Source organism: Toxoplasma gondii, chromosome IX (genome assembly GCF_000006565.2).
Source record: "Toxoplasma gondii ME49 chromosome IX, whole genome shotgun sequence".
Lineage (NCBI taxonomy): Eukaryota > Apicomplexa > Conoidasida > Eucoccidiorida > Sarcocystidae > Toxoplasma > Toxoplasma gondii.
Genome location: NC_031477.1, coordinates 756,328 through 773,383, shown reverse-complemented (window position 1 = coordinate 773,383; position 17,056 = coordinate 756,328). Strand labels below are relative to the sequence as shown.

General features: G+C 51.3%; 5 protein-coding genes and 1 non-coding gene across 6 annotated transcripts; 3 read left to right on the top strand and 3 right to left on the bottom strand.

The window, feature by feature from the left end:
• The first annotated feature begins 560 nt into the window (after positions 1–560).
• TGME49_267110 lies at positions 561–632 on the top strand. Its single transcript has one exon. It is a non-coding gene; the product is annotated as a tRNA-Gln (tRNA).
• Positions 633–850: 218 nt separating this feature from the next.
• On the top strand, positions 851–4,037 carry TGME49_267120 (hypothetical protein). The gene is made up of 4 exons (XM_018781456.1): positions 851–1,254; positions 1,895–2,165; positions 2,578–2,762; positions 3,117–4,037. The coding sequence occupies exons 1-4, from the start codon at positions 1,214–1,216 to the stop codon at positions 3,205–3,207; spliced, it is 588 nt and encodes a 195-aa protein (XP_018636245.1). The 5' UTR covers positions 851–1,213; the 3' UTR covers positions 3,208–4,037.
• Positions 3,928–5,861, bottom strand: SRS38A (SAG-related sequence SRS38A). Its single transcript, XM_002368750.2, has one exon. It carries the CDS (start codon positions 5,553–5,555, stop codon positions 4,386–4,388), a length of 1,170 nt encoding a protein of 389 aa, XP_002368791.1. The 5' UTR covers positions 5,556–5,861; the 3' UTR covers positions 3,928–4,385.
• An 897-nt stretch (positions 5,862–6,758) lies between these two features.
• Positions 6,759–8,410, bottom strand: SRS38B (SAG-related sequence SRS38B). The gene has a single exon (XM_002368751.2). It carries the CDS (start codon positions 8,067–8,069, stop codon positions 6,897–6,899), a length of 1,173 nt encoding a protein of 390 aa, XP_002368792.1. The 5' UTR covers positions 8,070–8,410; the 3' UTR covers positions 6,759–6,896.
• Positions 8,411–10,481: 2,071 nt separating this feature from the next.
• Positions 10,482–12,694, bottom strand: SRS38C (SAG-related sequence SRS38C). Its single transcript, XM_002368752.2, has one exon. It carries the CDS (start codon positions 12,069–12,071, stop codon positions 10,917–10,919), a length of 1,155 nt encoding a protein of 384 aa, XP_002368793.2. The 5' UTR covers positions 12,072–12,694; the 3' UTR covers positions 10,482–10,916.
• A 2,525-nt stretch (positions 12,695–15,219) lies between these two features.
• On the top strand, positions 15,220–16,652 carry SRS38D (SAG-related sequence SRS38D; the record flags this gene model as incomplete). The annotated part of the gene is made up of 1 exon (XM_002368753.2): positions 15,220–16,652. Exon 1 carries the CDS (start codon positions 15,483–15,485, stop codon positions 16,650–16,652), a length of 1,170 nt encoding a protein of 389 aa, XP_002368794.2. The 5' UTR covers positions 15,220–15,482.
• Between the last annotated feature and the right edge of the window lie 404 nt (positions 16,653–17,056).

Genomic DNA, 17,056 nt, shown 5'->3' with positions numbered 1-17,056 from the left:
GCCACAACCACCCGTCTCGGACCTGCCCAGCTGTACGCATTGATGCAAGATGAATCCGCATGTCAGTCGGGTACCACGAACTGCCTCTCAATCAGATCAACTGCTGTGTATCGAGACGCGTATTTTTTAGGAACCTGCCTTGTCCTGTGAACAGAGAGTCTCGAGAGTGCCCCGGTGCGCTGCTCCCTAGTCCAGGCTCTCTGCTTCCCGGTGGTCGGAACATTCTACGAACTGTTTGCAGGCACAGCGAAAGCTCAGCGGCATTCCATGGACAGAAAGGAACATTACTCGTGGGAAAGCGAAAAAAGCGAAATCGAGAACACTTGTTTCTGTCAGTGCCCGCGAGCCCCTGATCCTCGAGGGTTTAGTGCACTTAACATCGCAGTTCTGCCTGAAGATTTCCCGCACTGCAGAGAGGGGATTTTAAAAGAGAAGCTGGCAGCGAAGGGCTGGCAAAGTCTGTAGAAGCAGAAACGTCTCTGTTTTTGCCAGACCAATTCCGAAAGATCCAGTTCTTGAATGCTTTTCCGCTATCGGCAAGTGCCTCTCTCTCGGCTCTTGGTTCTATGGTGTAGCGGTTAGCACTGCGGACTCTGAATCCGCCTACCTGGGTTCAAATCCCAGTAGGACCTCTAGCTGTTGAGACTTTTTCCTTTTTGACGGAGAGCTTTTCCACGAGAGAGGGGAAAATACTGTTCAGTTACATTTTCTTACTCGAGTTTTGGAGAAAACTTCCCAGCAAAGAAAGGAAGCCGACGGAAAGCCTCTCTGCGGATGGTAAACACCACAGACGGGAACACGGCGAGACAACGCGGCTGGCCTTTTTCGGCGCTTGCATGCAGCGCAAGTTTCGGGACTTTCCTGTCAAGTTCATCTCGACAAAGACAAGCGTGCATGCATATACGAAGATGTCGACGAAATCAATTAGGGTATGAAGTTCGTGTTTTTGACAGAATAGACGTTTCGAATGTGGACGTCGAGCCGCTGTTCTCACGTTGCGAAAGCCTTTTCGCTCGCCTGCTGTGCATGACACCTCTGCCCTCCCTTGCGTCCTCGTCGTCGAAGTGCAGGACTTCGTTTCGGCCGCCTTCCACTTTCAAGGAAGACGAATGAAAACTCATTTTATGAAACTGGAGTGGCGCTGCTCTTTCTGTGCGCAGCTTTGTCTCTGCAAGTGAGGTTTCCCGCCCTCGTCGGATAAGATATTCACTGAATGCCGAGGAGATTCTCTAGCATCGACCGGCTCTCCCTTTTGTAAGCGAGTCCGGGATGGTGTCCAGCGGCTGCTTTTCTCTGCTATCTGCACACACGCAGATGGTTTCCGCGCGCTCTTTCTGACTTGTTTGCTTTCTTCTTCGATCTTCAGATCTGCCTTCGTTTGCGACTCAGTGATGGTCGCAGAGAGCGCCTTCCGGTTCCGCGGTTCGCGATTGAGGACCAGCGACAAGCAAATGGAATCCCAGGCACTCTCTGGCGTGTCTCTTTCCGTGGCTTCTTCCTCAGTTAAAGCTGAACGAGAGAAGCTTTTCGTGTGACAACGGGGATTTGCCGCCATGCTCTTTCGGGCATGCACACGGTGGCAAGAGAACACCCGCGCCGATTCCTCGGTTCTCGAGACCCTGGACTTGTCGCGCTAGCGCAGATCTGGCTTGACGCTGATCTCGTTTTTGTTGAGATCTCTTGTGCGGTTCTCATCTTCTGTTGGCGTTCGTCGGGCGTTTTTTTCTCGTAGAGTCTTCTCTTCCGTACTTATTTGTTTTTCCTTCGTCTCTTTGCGTCGCTCTCCCTCCTTTCAGGCGTCTCCTTCCTGCTTCATTTCCTTCTTCCCTCCTTTCTCCCGTTTGCTTCTCTTCTTCTTTTTCTTCTGCTTTCCCTTCGTCGCTCTTCTCCTCAGATGCCCTGTTGTGGCTTTTTCGGCGAGGGAGCAGGAGAAGACCGGGAAAAACTCGGACGAGTCTCCGCCGCCTTTCCTCTTGGATCGACGGCGAACTTCTTTCGTAGTTTACGTCCCTTTGGTGGAAACATCTTGCAGTCAAGACTTCTGCGAATCGAGTGCTTCGTCGATTTTCAGTTCTGTCCAGAGGAACACAAGGCTGCCGACAATGGCAAGACGACTCGGTCAAATTCTCAGCGACATTTTCATCATCCGGCCAACTGGATTAACTGTGAGATTTGAGACCTTAAACTCTCAGGTGTTATTGCCGCTCTTCTCTCCTTCTTCCCCTTCCACCTGTCGCTCTTCTCCGTTCACGATTGCTGTCAGCGCTTCCTTTTCACTTTCGCCTTCGTTGCCGTTTTTGTCTTCTTCGTGTCGTTCTCTCTTTTCTTTGTCTCTTCTGCTCAAACCTCCCCCCTTCTTTCTTGCCCCCCTGTCTCTCTGATGTCCCTCTTGTGTTTCTCCTTTTCGAGCTTCGGCTAATCTTCTCCCGTGCCTAATTGCCGTTCTTCGCCGAGTCTCCTGCGACATGGACTTCTTCCTCTTGGTGAACGGCTGCTCCGCGAAATTCTTTTCTGTTTCCTCTTGCTCCTTGCACCACCGCATCTTCTTGGTCTTTGTTTTTCTTATTGTTTCTTCAGAAAGTCCAGTCTTGGATCACGTACGCCTCTGTGACCTACTTGGGGTACATATGGTACGCGGATGGGCGCTGTCCTTTCCTTTTGTCGAAGGAGAAAAGCCGAGAGGCGCCTCTTTCAGAAGACGCAGCGCAGCTTGTCAAAGACCCTGCTGAAGAACGACTGATACGCGAACTCGGCGTCACAACGTAAGACAAGACGCCGCGAATTTGAATCGGTCGGTTCGGACTGGCGAACTTCGTTTAAGTCACTGGGTCGATGAATACGAGCTTCCCCTCTGTGCGCAACGTGTATAGCGCTAGACTAACAACGCAGGTCTTGTGTTCGTCTTTCACTGTGTTTTCTGGGCTCATGAAGACATTCATTCGCAACATGGTTTTTCGCGTTCTCGTCTCCAGGAGCTCCGGGTGAATTTCGCGAAGTTGAAAGCAAGGCTTCCTTCGTGTTTTTTCTCGTCCCTGCTCTCACGTCGCTCGAGACGATGTCGAATCATCACTCTCCACAGTGTGAGTCGCCATGGGTTTGTTTTGCGTCCTCTGCAGCTTCAGAGAGTGGAAGAAGTGTGGGTTTATCCCCGACAGTCCTGCACGGACGACGAAGGACGCAAGTACTGGGGAAAAGACGCATGGTTAAGGATTTCGGAGCAGAGATTGGATCGCCAGAGAGACGCAGCGCGTTCGTTCTTGTATTGCGAGAATCGCCTGTCGTTCTTTCGCCTGTGTCGCTCAAAGGTTCAGAAACGCAGAACTTTCACTTTCCAGCCACTGGGGAGTTGCGGGTGTGAGCCTCAGCTTTTCGTCGGCGGTGAATGAAGGTCCGCTGCTTTCGTTTTACGTAGCGCATATAAGTGCGACATGTGAGGAAAGGCGAACGCAGCTGCAGAGATTCTTTTCAAGGTTGAACAGACGCACAGTCGATGGCGGGGACCACGAGTTCTCTGGCTTGTCGAAAAAACACCGGACTTCCGTGCGACATTCAGCCATCGAGAGTCAGCTGCCCTTGGGACCCCGTGTCGCTTGCTCTCGGCCGTCACGGCTTGTCTTCTGACTCTTTCGGTCGAACTTCCTGTTCGCAAGTGTGTTCATCGAGCGAAACTTCCGACGGCAACATAGAGGGGAACAGATGGAAGAAGTCCTAATCACCAGGCGGGGAACCGCGTTTCAGAAAAGGTCGCGACGGTCGACTCGTTCGTTGTTTGACGGAGCAGACTGTGTGTACTGAAAGACTCTCAAGTTGCAGCCGTCAACTAGATCGTCTGTGTAACCCACCATCGTTTTCTCTTTAGCGGGCAGAGGATGTGAGGCGCATTAACGAATGATCTTGTAAAGGACCACACACCACCTTCATTGTGAGCAAAAACGAGTGTAGAAAGCACACGGGTTACGGAGCCTGGCTTCCCGTCTCCCTGCTACAACACAACAGGCCCAATGACTCACAGAGGGTGAGAATCTGGTCTCATGAAATAGATGTCATCTACGTTTGGGAGACGCTCTGTGGCCTCGCTGACGGAATGCACTTTTCTGCATGCGGCACTCGGCCGAGACCAGCATGCCGGAGAATGTCGTGCCTGTTAGACGCAGTTCAGATTGTCACTACAACAGAGAATCGGGCATGATTTCGTAACCTGTAAAGGTGAAGACTGTTGAGCGTCATCAAACGACTCACACATTTAGGTGGAGTTTCGCGGCTTTCCTGACTGTGCAGCAGCCTTCGCGAATCGCGATGCTTCTTTCAGTCGCACTCGACGCTCCACACTCCAGTCATCTTCCTTTACCTAGAACATTTTTTTCCACCACGGAAGTCCAACAACATCACCAAACATCAAACGCAGTCAACATCGCGCCGAAGCCAACAACCCAGGAAAAGGTATCCACGACGCCTCGAGGAAAAAACGACGCAGACGACGGGACCCCCTCAATTGTCACGTCAACGCTACACACAGTCGGCGAATCAGCTGAAGCTTCTTCCTTGACTTTGGCGGATGATTCAGCACTCTCTCTCTTCTGGCAACCAACCATAATCTCTGTTTTCTCCTCAGGAAAACCGCCCTCTGGAATCACCAAACTGTAAGTGGTGCTTCTTGGGTCGTAATCCCACCACTTCGTTTCGTAAACTGGGAGGATTTCGGTGTAGTTGCCAGTGCAGTCGGCGGTGGACGCATCTTGTTCCTTGCCAAATTTACAGAACTTGCTCCGGTACTCTTTCGGGAGAACTTCTCCATCCTTTCCGCATACAAGAGTGAACCTGTTTCGCGACTGGCTGAGCTTGATGCTTTGGTGTTTTGGATTGCTGGTCTTCCCGTAGGCACAAGTGACAGTCTGGTCTTCTGTCACGCTTGCCCTTGCCTCAAGAGTTACTGTCAACTTGCATTTGGGTTCGCCCTCGGCATCAACGCAGCCCACAATGAAACTCTGCTCGGCGTAAGGGAGGTTCGCTGGTGGAATGATTAATTTCTTCGTTGTGCTGCCTTTCACGTCTTCAACGTTCTGCCACTCTATTTCCTGCGTGGCGCCTCCGAGCAAAGTTGTGACATCGATAGATGTGTTGCCGTCGCCACTCCCAGTGCATTGCTTCAGCACAGCCACGTCTGCTGGACATACGTGCTTGTTGTTGTCTGGTGCTTGGGGGATGAATTTTAAGCTTGACTGGCATACCAACTGCAGGGAAGACTTCGTTGTCGACAGCGTTGCTTCAAGGGGCTCCACTGTTCTTTGCGTTGAAAGACACATGCAGGTTGTCTGGCCGCCGTTCGCTTCTATTACGCATGCTGAATTCTTTGCTGGCTCGTCAGCGACAGCCCGGGTCACAAAAGAGTGTTGATAACCCAATGGCCCTGCCATGGTCGCGACCAGCAGCAATGAGAGCAATCCCAATCGAGACGCAAGGTGAAGTTTCACTGGCACTACGCGCATCACAGGTAGCCGCGATGCTGAGGCAGCGACCTTGACGGCCGCCGCGCTCGCCAGACTCACAGGCGCCATCGTTTGACAAAAAGGGGTTGTTGGTTTACTGAAGCAGCACCCAGTGTGTTTCAATATAGGCTTGTTACAGTTGTATTCGGTATTATAATGTTGGAGCAGAGTAAATTGCAACACCGTAAGCACTGTAGGAGACTGTGTGCATTGGACAAACGCTGATGACAGCGTCCAAAGGCTCCGTTTTTTTGGGGCCAGGTTCTGCTGCAGGTTGAAAAACAAATACGGACAACTGGCAGTCGCGTCTTCCCCACAGCCGGTCTCTAGTCCTTCACCTTTTCTGGGATATGGATATAATGAAATTGGCCAAAGAAGAAACAAGATTTTCACTACAAACTCTAAATTATCTCTTCAGCGTCGGGCACGGCTCTGTTCTGGTGACGGATTGCCGCGCTGAGGCAACTCGGTGCACCCAGCAGGGCACAACAGTGCGACCGCGGCACTCAATGAGACAGGAAATTGGAATGCATGTGTGTCACCTTACATCGCACAAAGCTGCTGGGCCTCGGCACATCCCGGTAACTCCCTGAAATCGTTCGCGAACAGATATCTCAACTGCGCTGTCACATCAGGGCAACCGCCAGCTTTGCAACTCTACAATCCAGCACGCTCCTTTTGTCCACGATGGCTTTGCCGCAGCTTAGCAACGGTGGTACCTAGGAGATGGAGCAGAGGAAAGTAAGACGCTGTTCCTTTTTTGTTTGGCGCAGGCAACAATTTAAGTTACCTTTGTCCTAATACGCGCACGCAAAAAATCCCGGGACTCTCGTGTGTGTCCAACTTCACCTGGAATATGCCCGGGGACAGGCGAGCACACCAGCACAAGCCAATGCGTTGACAGCCAAATACGGCGAGAATGTCTCCCGGGTACAAGAAAGGTACATCGCCTTAGTGTAGCACGAGAAATTACTACGACAAAGCATCAAGCGGCAAATCCGAATGGCGTAATGGAGTACGAGTCAACATCCTTGGGTCCTCTTCTCCCCGAAATTCATTTTTTCGCCGTGTCCAGAGGTTCTCCATTTCGTGCCGCATATTAGCATTCTGAAGTAGACAGAGCTCCTCAACTTCCTTCTGGTTTACTGTAAGGCAATTGTCTGAAGCGTGATTCGTGTGTTCGTGAATATTTCCGAGACGTGTGTCGACTCATCACTGGTGGCACGGGGCCAGAAAAGAGCCGCAGGTTCAAATTGTGCTCTTAGTTAGAGTCGAGACGAACTATGCAATATTTAGTACAGAAAGAAAAGAGAAAGGCACATCGCCAACTGTGAGCATTATTGAACACATTGCGTCGCGATCCAATGCACCCGTTCATGAAGGACATTTCCACGCACTCGCCGACTCGGCTCACATCATCAAACATGACACTGTCAAAAAAGCCCCGACCGAACAAAACCAAGAGAACACCCCAGCCACGCCTCCAGACAAAGACGCAGACGACGCGACAGCCTCAATCGTCACATCAACGCTGCAGACTGTCGGCGATTCGGATGACGCTTCTTCTCTGACCTCGTTATCTGTGCCAGTAGCATCCTTCTTTGACTTTTGGCAACCAACCATGATCTGTGTTTCTTTCTCAGGGAAACCGCCCTCTGGAATCTCCAAAGTGAATGTGTGCTGGGCTGCGTCGTGCTTCCACCACTGGGTCTCGTAAGCTGGGATAACATCTGTGTAGTTGCCGCTGCACTCAGCCCTGGCATCTACTCCGTCCTTACGGACACAGAACGTGCTCTGGTATTTCGTCGGGAGAACTTCTCCATCCTTTCCACAGACCAGAGTGAACTTGTTTTGCGACGGGCTCAGCTTGATGCTTTGATGTTTCTGATTGCTAGTCTTTCCGTAGGCACATGTGACGATCTGGTCTTGTGTCACGCTTGCTCTTGCCTCAATGGTCACAGTCAGTTTGCATTTGGTAGTGGTTTTGCCACTGTCTAGGCAACCCACAGCGAATCTTTGGTCGGTGTAGGGGAGATTTGCCGGCGGAATGCTCAGTTTCTTCGTCGTGCCTTGGGCCTCGCGAGTAACTGTTTCCCACTTTATGCCCTCTGTGTTGCCAGTGAGTAGGCTCGTGACATCGATGGATGTCTTACTGTCACCATTACTGACACAGGTCTGGAGGTTCGTCGTCTCTGCTGGACACACTTGCTTGTCTGCTTCATCTGGTGCGAATGTTAATGTTGATTCGCAAACCAGCTGCAGAACGGATGCAGTTGCTGACAGTGTTGCTGCAAGATCCTTCGGCTTTCCTTCTTCCGTCGAAACACACGTACACGTTGTCTGGCCGCCGTTCGCTTCTATTACGCATGCTGAATTCTTTGCTGGCTCGTCAGCGACAGCCCGGGTCACAAAAGAGGGTTGATAACCCAATAGCCCTGCCGTGGTCGCGACTAGCAGCAATGAGACCAATCCTAATCGGGACGCAAGGTGAAGTTTCACTGGCACTCCGCCCATCACAGGTGGCCGCGATGCCGAGGCTGCGGCCTTGGTGGCCGCTGGGCTCCCCAGACTCACAGACGCCATGGTTTGACAAAAGGGGTTGTTGGTTCACTGAGCAAGGATGCAACGAGTTGAAATTGGTGCTTGCTTTGGTGCTACCTGCTGGTTTGTTGTTGGATGGCAACACAGTGCAAGAGTGCCCACGAATCAAGCGGTAGCGTATACGTGAATTGTACGTGTGGCTGCACCCACAAAGTGCTCGCTTGTGAGGGCTGGTTCTGGAAGGAAATCGGAAGAGGAAGAGTCAAGCCAACACACCTTGGGCATCACGTCCTCCTCACAGTGAGTATCCCGGCTTCTGCTTTTGCTGCTGAGAGGGAACATGTACATCCAAAAAAAGAGTAAGCAAGGATTCTAAAACAATCTCTCCAGGAACGCGAGTGTGTGTGGCACAGCTCTCCACTCTTTCCGTGCCGGGGCTGTCTTGTCCCTCCAAGACAACCACGCATCCTGGGGGGTGTTCTCTCGCGGCTTGGCGCAGTTGATAAGACAGAAAAGTGGGACACTACGGTGCCACCTCAACTGTGTGTTGTCCTGGCATTCGTCATCACTTTTCTAAACTGATTCGAGAAACGATGTCTCGGATGACCTCGGCAGAGCCGGGTGGACTGAGGCAAAGCGGTTACCCACCAGGTCGGGTCCCCTTGACAAGACACCGGCGATGCACCTTGACAGTGGCAGCTGTCAAGAAACGGAATAAAGGAGGGGAAAGTCGCTTCGCTTGTAGGATACGCACAGCTCTTTGGCTATTTTCAGAAACTGGTGGACCGCCTAAACTCGTGAGGACCTCGCTCAAGTCCACCGTTATTCGAAGAAAGGACATGGGCATGTGAAGACGCCGGTCCAGGGAAAGTATGTGGTGTTCGAGAGAAACTGATTCTCGCCTGCGTGTACCATGAGATATTTTTGATTGAACAAACAACGGCTCACGGTGTAGCTACTTGTTACGTATGTCGAGCGTGCACAAGAGAAAGCAATAAGCAGCCGTGGACGGATCCCTCATTCAACCCACTGCCCATAGCAGCGGCACTACTCCGTGCTCGTTAGGGAGGCAGTATTCCGCAAAAAACAAGCAAGCATTTTCTCTGAACTCCTGTCGCTGCTCACAATAGCGGTCTAGACTACAGAGGACCGCAAAGGGTCTTTCAAAGGACGTAATGACGAGAGGTCCACTAGATTTCTGGTGGTTGCTTCGAAAGTCGACACGGATACTTTGGCTTTCGGTCACAGCTCGGCATGGGTCAGGGACACAAGAGGACAAGGGATCCAGAGGACTGACTGGATCAGTGTATTTTTTCTTCGCTTCTCATTTCTCATCTGTAGACGTGGGTTCACATTGGTCCGGCGGTATCGGGGTTGCTATGTGAGGAGCCAAAGCCAGTCAATTTCCAGCTGAGTTCACCACGCTCAAGAAGCACGAAAGAATCGAGAGGGATGATGGCACTCGGAAAAGGGCGTGAGCATACACAAGGCCCCTCCTCCCACAGAAAGGTACAAAAGATCTCTCAACAACGCAAACAATTTGCCCTCTGCCCGTCACCAAATTCGATGTTCCACCGTGCACCTGAACGCGACGCCTCCACCAGAAAATATTGTGCCTGAGGGTCGTTCGTTAGATGACATACCTGCACTCGTATAAGTGTGTGACTCCGAACAGTCACACTGTGGCACAAATGTGTTAGCACAGTGCTTCATGAATAAGCTGCTGCGACTTCACTTTCGCAATCCAGTATCCGACACCAGATTAGAAGTTGTCTTCTGATGGAGCGCACGAAGTTCTCCATCCTACACCCCTTTGTGCGGGAGCAGCAGATCATGAAGTTAACAACGGGGAAAGAAACATACACTGAAGGTCGGCGACTTCCCCTCCCTGAAACTCGCAAGCCTGTGGAGGTTCCCCTCCATCAATCTATATTGCCTACAATACCTTTACGACTACGTTCCTGCTTTTCGGCGCCTGGCATTGGCCGTGCGCAGGGGAACATTGAGACCACACAGACACCTTCTCCAGTATTTTAATATCTTAGATCAGCTGCAGTCAGCAAAAGAAGGGGCACGTTTCCACTCATCCAATGTAGCGAGGTGATTCCCTGCGGCGGTATGTTTTGTGTTGAATAACATTGCAGTGACACATGCGTGTGTGTGATTTTCCGCTTCTACACACCAAACGATCCCCCCGAAGATGGACCTGAGACGATACACAAGCGGTTCGATGAACAGGAGGTGAGTTTCTTCGCTGCTGTCAAAAGTGGCGTTCGTGAAATCACCGACAGTGACATGTAGGGACTAGCGCTATTTGGATCATTCTTTAACCTGGTGATGCACGACGGTTCACCTCAAAACGTAATATAAAGAGACAAGAAACGTCCTGCTTTCTGTGGATGCGAATCACAGGAGAGATCGCTCTCCCGCATGGATCGCTACTTGCAGATGAGTCCCCCAGTAAAAAAAACCAGCCACGACTCGGCTGCTCCCGAACCGAAAAGTCTCACTTTACACTCGGTGCTAAACAGGTGTTTGCACAAACAATACAAATCCAAGCGTTGCGGACGGTTTGGCATACTTCACAGATAAGCAGGAGCGGGAACACGACGAAAATACGAAGAAGAAGCAGCAACTGCTGCTTTATTCGGAAAAAACACGTCGGCCCCCCCAAAATGAGGCACACTGCGACGGATCAAACCCCGTTCCAAAATTAAAAAGACCAAAGTTAATGAGGGAAAACGTTTACATCACAAAGATTCCCGCATTAGGGGCTGACATTCGATTAACAACGCAAGCGCGTACTCGACCTGTTACAACTCTAGTGTTACGCACAAGGGCAACGCCGTTACACAACATAAGACTACCAGTCACCTAACTCGGCGCACATCACGCAAATCCAAATGCACTCAACATTGTCCCGAAGCCCATCACCCAGGACAACAGACCAACAACGCGCTGTGGCAAGGACGTTGATGATGGTACGCCCTCAACCGTAATGTCAACGTTGCAGACTGTCGAAGAAGCCTGTGCAGCACCTTGCCTGGCTGTGTCAGCTAACTGAGAAGACTTCTTCTGGCATCCTATCAACAGTTTTGTTTCCTTTGCTGGAAAGCCGCTTTCCGGAATCAGCAGACTGAATGTGTTGCTGTATGTGTCATGTTCCCACCACTTGCTATCGTAAGCCGGGATAACCTCAGTGTAGTTGCCAGTACATTCTGCGGCAGCATCCCCTTTCTCCTGACTGGGACAATAGACGTCCTCGTATTCGCTCGGGAGAACTTCTCCATCTCTGCCGCACACCAGAGTGAACCTGTTTTTCGATGGGCTCAGCTTGATGGTTTGATGCGCCTCGTTGCTGCTGGCTCCGTAGGCGCATGTTACGGTCTGGTTTTCTGTTACAGTTGGCCTCGCCTCAAGCGACACAGTCAGTGCACATTTAGTGGTTGTTTTCTCTTTGTCAAGGCAACCCACAATAAACTTTTTGTCGCTGTAGGGGAGATTCGCTGGCGGAATGCTCAGTCTCTTCGCCGTTTCGCCTTCCTGTTCTTCCAACGAATCTTCCCATTTGATGGCTTCAGTGGAGCCAGCGAGCAGCGACGTAACATCGATGTATTGGACGCTGCCACCGTCACATTTCCTGCACTGTGTCAGGTCTGAGATGTTTTCTGGGCAAACTTGTTTGTTGCTCAGCTGACCTGGTGCGTATATTAGATCAGCTCTGCAGAGCAGCTGCAGCGTCGACTTTGCTGCAGATAGCGTTGCCTGGAGTTCCTTAGCTTTACTTTCTTCCTTTCCGCAGATACAATTCGTCTCAGTCTCCGTTTCCTCGCATTTGGATTCTGCAGAAGATGCAAGGGCTCCCTGGGTGGCGAACAACGGAACGGAACCGTAGAGCTCTGACGCACTTGCGAGTAGTAGAAGAGTCAACCACATTATAGAAACACGTGACAGTCTCAGCTGCACAACGCAATCCAAAGGAAGACGAGGCGACGAAAAGAAAGCTCCAGAAAAGGTCGCGCCGACTTGCGGTAGACGCACCATGGTGTTAAGACATAAACTGGCCCCCGGATCAAGAACACAGTGTGCGATGAACGCAGTGTCAACGGGACGATCCCCGGACAGGGCGGTTGCGGTGCCGGAAGAATCCAAATCGCACAGCGTCGGCGATACGTTCAGAAAAAACTCTACGCGAAATGCAGATATGACACTGTAAGGGGTAATGTTTGACGGCTTCGGGTGTCTACAAGTGTTAAACCGCTGAAACGTGTCGGGCCTTAAATTGGGTTCTTCCTGTCAGATTCTGCACCGTCTCCCATGCAGCGGAAACGCTTTTATCCCCCGTGAAGAAAATTACAGTGAACTCCTCCGAGAATGCAGTGCAGACCTCGAAACATCACATATGGAGTTGTCGTTTGTTCGCGTAGACTGGTATTCCCTCCTTCGGGGCCGCCTCCCCTTTTCCAAAACAACCGCCCAACCCGCCAGCACTTCGCCTCCAGTCCGGGTGCCCGTCCAGCCACTCGTACCCGTGCAGACCCCAGCACCTCAAAGCCAACGACCACAGCAACAAAATGAGGGGGGGATGTAACCTCTCACCCCTCCCTTCATGCATTTGTTTTGTCGTCGCGATCATTGTCATCTTCTACGGCCGACAGAATGGTTGAGATGTCGCGGAAAAGTGGATGTCGAAGTCCGTCCACTGGTGCACTCAATGGAGGGTCCTACCGCAACTCGCGTCTTGCTGACCTGGTTGACACGCAGCAGCGCGGTGTTCGCGCTAGGGACAACTTAAAGGATTCACAGTTCCCGGTTTTGCGCACATGCAAGATGCGGATGTTTTTCTATTTCAGTGGTGTCAGTGAAACAGAAAGCATCGCTTTGTCTCTGTACCAGGACCTTGACGTGGTCGGCGGCATCTAGATACCTGTACAGCGAGAGTGACGATGTTGAGGTGATACAAAGTTTATCCATCGTTAGCCGGGACGCGGACATCTGCCAGGGACACATTGACATTTCGGTTCATATCTCAGAAACGAGAGGCCGATGGGACCCGAAGAGTGACTGGGGCAAAGATCTTTCAGGTTTTATTGTTGTTTTTTCCGACACGGATAGCTTCTTCAGTTTTTTCGGAGGGTAGTGGGATTTCGTTCTCGAAACTCAACCCAGCCAAAGTTCACAGGAGTTGAGAGGACGGCAACTGCGGCAGTTGGGTAAGAGAAAAGAGTGGGTTGGGGAAAGTCACAGGCATAGAAAGATCAACCCTTCTCCTTAGTGAGAAGGGGGGGCAGTGACCTCGGAATAGTAATTGCAGAAAAACCATCCAACAGGTGCTGTCATCCGTTTGTCGACAGATCACCACCCGACTCGCTGTTCCAGTGTGACTTAAGAAGTAGGTCGTAGCGAAAGCTTAAGCTAGATGATACGGTGCCTGGATCTCATGTCGCCGGACAGCCGCAGTACTCGTAGATGAGATTATGTCACTCTGAGTCACAAGTGTGGTAAGTCAGTGAGGCACAGTGGCAAAAAGCAGCCTCACGGTATTGTGATTGTCCGCAATTAGTCACGACGCCGAATATGGACAGAAAGCGCGCAGGACTTCAGGATATTTTCGAGTTACGTGTGCAGACACATGAAAGGGCTGTAGGAAAAGTTAATTCTCGCAACTGAACCTGGTTCTCTACAAAAACATGGCATGAATTATTGTGCGTTTCGATGCTTCTGCGTGCGAAGAGCGTCGACCAAAGTCGGCCTTCGATCCGAAGAAACAGTCGTGCATTGCTTCTTTTCTGAATAGAGTACTAGCTCAGCTTCTTGAATCCGTGCTCGCGATTTATCCTCCACCGGGACGACAGTACGGAGGCATGGTGGATGTGGAGTCCAAGCGCGTTCGAAAGGTTCCATGCGTACATGTGGATTCGGATCGAGCCAGAGCAGTTTGTGCCTTTGTTTTGCAGCAGTCACGAATTCAGAAACACCTAATTGATCACTAGATACGACTTTCGAAGCAGGACGATACGCAGAACATCTTCGTTGTCCTCCTAGGGAGGGGGGGAAAGCCTGCATTGTTTTCTTTTTCTCTCCGCAGCAAAGAGAAAACAAAGCTGGGGCCTAAAGCACACCTGCGCATCTGACCTGCCGAAGACAGTTCATGACACGAAGCAGATATTCATATCCACATACGTAATTTCTTTCACTGTTCCCTCGTCAGCATGCTGGGGAGCACATCAGGGTGGGGGAGCGCTCGGCGACAACTGCTGGCGTCTGGCAGAAGTATTAACCATGGAATTAATCACTCTGCGAGGATACCTCCTCCACACTGAGCCATAATAAGGATCGTTCCTCCTGTGTCCTCGTCTTTTCGCGGAACCTGTGACCTCTCTTGTGTCGCTGATGCGACTGACAGCTGTCTGACTCCAGTTGTCAGTACTCAACGACCCAGCGCAGGGCGAGATCGAAGATGAGGAACAGGAACACACGAAAATGAAACTCCGCACTCCAGTCCTTTCATCCTTTGAACTGGTGCTATAGGTGCATGTTTTCTGCCACATAGCAGCCGTGCAGAAGAGTGTCTACAGCAGACCTGGAGGATGTCGCCGCATGAGGCTCGTCACGTATTTTCTTGTAATGGTGCCTTCTCTGGCAAGTGGTCGTACATCGAGAAACAGGAGACTCAGGCGACGCTGTCCCGAGATTGTTTTACTCACATTGTTTCTAAAGAAATGAAAATGATTGCGTACATTAAAGAGAGGAACTATTCTACACTCTGTGATACTACCGCTTGAGGGCTGCTGCAACTGGAAAGGTGCCGCACACAAGTCGCATTAGCAAGACACGAGCAGGAGGGTACCGGCACCGTTCTTCAGTTCATCTGGGACTTCCGACGTCATGCAAGGAGGCCGGTCTCGAATTGGTTTGGAATAGCGCGGGTAATTGTGAAGACAAAATATCTCAGGGTGGAATTCGGTGCCATCTACCGTCCGTTTTTCCTGGCTGATGGATGGAGCCACAGAATCGCCCACCGCCCCCCTTTTCTGTGCGGCTGTCTTGGAGAGGGGGGCGACAGCCCTGGCGCGGAGCCGCCGGAAAGCCACGCCAACACACTCGAGTGCCCGTCGTGGTCTTTTTCCGAAATCCGTGTTCGTTCTTCATTAACCTTCACTATCTCCACCTTCAGGAGAGGTGAAAACGTGGAAAACTATTTTAAGGTGGGCGTGCTCTCCAGGGAGTCTTCAGGTGGCCCAACGCGTTTCTTTTCTTTAGCTCTTCCAGAGTCACGCCTCTAAACAGAGCACTGCACGCAAGCAGACACCTGTGGCCATCCCAGGTGGTGGGAATTTTCTGCAATTCTGAGGTACCGTCTTTCATTCATCGCGCTACTAAATTATCTGACAGCACTCCAACGAGCTTAGGCTCCACCACTCGCGCACTTCCCAGGTAACTGTCTGTCAAACCATGGCGTATACGATAATGGTGGGCGAGGTTTCGGTCGCGAAGGCCAGGAGTTCAACGACGCCTTGTTCTCTGGCGCGCGTAGTGAAGGTGAGACTGTCGTCTGCTTCTCGATTGGGATGTGTTACATTGCTCTTACTCGCGAGCGCGACAGGGTTACCTGGTTATCCGTCTTCTTTTTTGATTCGCGCTCTCGCGGATGAGTCACAGGTCTCCTCAGCATGTGTACCAGGAGAGGGAGTGACCAAGTGCACTTGCGCTGCCCAAGAAAGCACCAATCCGAAGGCGCTGGAGGCGTCATTTTCGGAAAAGCTATCTGCCCTGGAGTTAGCCTGCGAACAACAAAGTTTCGCTCCCGAAGACCCGGACAACAAACGGGTGTGCCCAGCAGACACGTCCGATTTCAAGGATTGCAAGGACAATCAAGCCAATACAAAAAGTATCGACCTCACAACCCTACTCACTGGCGACACAGAGAGCATAAAGTGGGAAGCAGTTACTCGCGAGGCCCAAGGCACGACGAAGAAACTGAGCATTCCGCCGGCAAATCTCCCCTACACCGACCAAAGTTTCGCTGTCGGTTGCCTAGACAGTGGCAAAACCACTACCAAATGCAAACTGACTGTGACCATTGAGGCAAGAGCAAGCGTGACACAAGACCAGATCGTCACATGTGCCTACGGAAAGACTAGCAATCAGAAACATCAAAGCATCAAGCTGAGCCCGTCGCAAAACAAGTTTACTCTGGTCTGTGGAAAGGACGGAGAAGTTCTCCCGACGAAATACCAGAGCACGTTCTGTGTCCGTAAGGACGGAGTAGATGCCAGGGCTGAGTGCAGCGGCAACTACACAGATGTTATCCCAGCTTACGAGACCCAGTGGTGGAAGCACGACGCAGCCCAGCACACATTCACTTTGGAGATTCCAGAGGGCGGTTTCCCTGAGAAAGAAACACAGATCATGGTTGGTTGCCAAAAGTCAAAGAAGGATGCTGCTGGCACAGATAAGGAGGTCAGAGAAGAAGCGTCATCCGAATCGCCGACAGTCTGCAGCGTTGACGTGACGATTGAGGCTGTCGCGTCGTCTGCGTCTTTGTCTGGAGGCGTGGCTGGGGTGTTCTCTTGGTTTTGTTCGGTCGGGGCTTTTTTGACAGTGTCATGTTTGATGATGTGAGCCGAGTCGGCGAGTGCGTGGAAATGTCCTTCATGAACGGGTGCATTGGATCGCAACGCAATGTGTTCAATAATGATCACAGTTGGCGGTGTGCCTTTCTCTTTTCTTTCTGTACTAAATATTGCATAGTTCGTCTCGTCTCTAACTAAGTGCACAATTTGAACCTGCGGCTCTTTTCTGGCCCCGTGCCACCAGTGATGAGTTGACACACGTCTCGGAAATATTCACGAACACACGAATCACGCTTCAGACAATTGCCTTATAGTAAACCAGAAGAAAGTTGAGGAGCTCTGTCTACTTCAGAATGCTAATATGCGGGACGAAATGGAGAACCACTGGACACGGCGAAAAAATGAATTTCGGGGAGAAGAGGACCCAAGGATGTTGACTCGTACTCCATTACG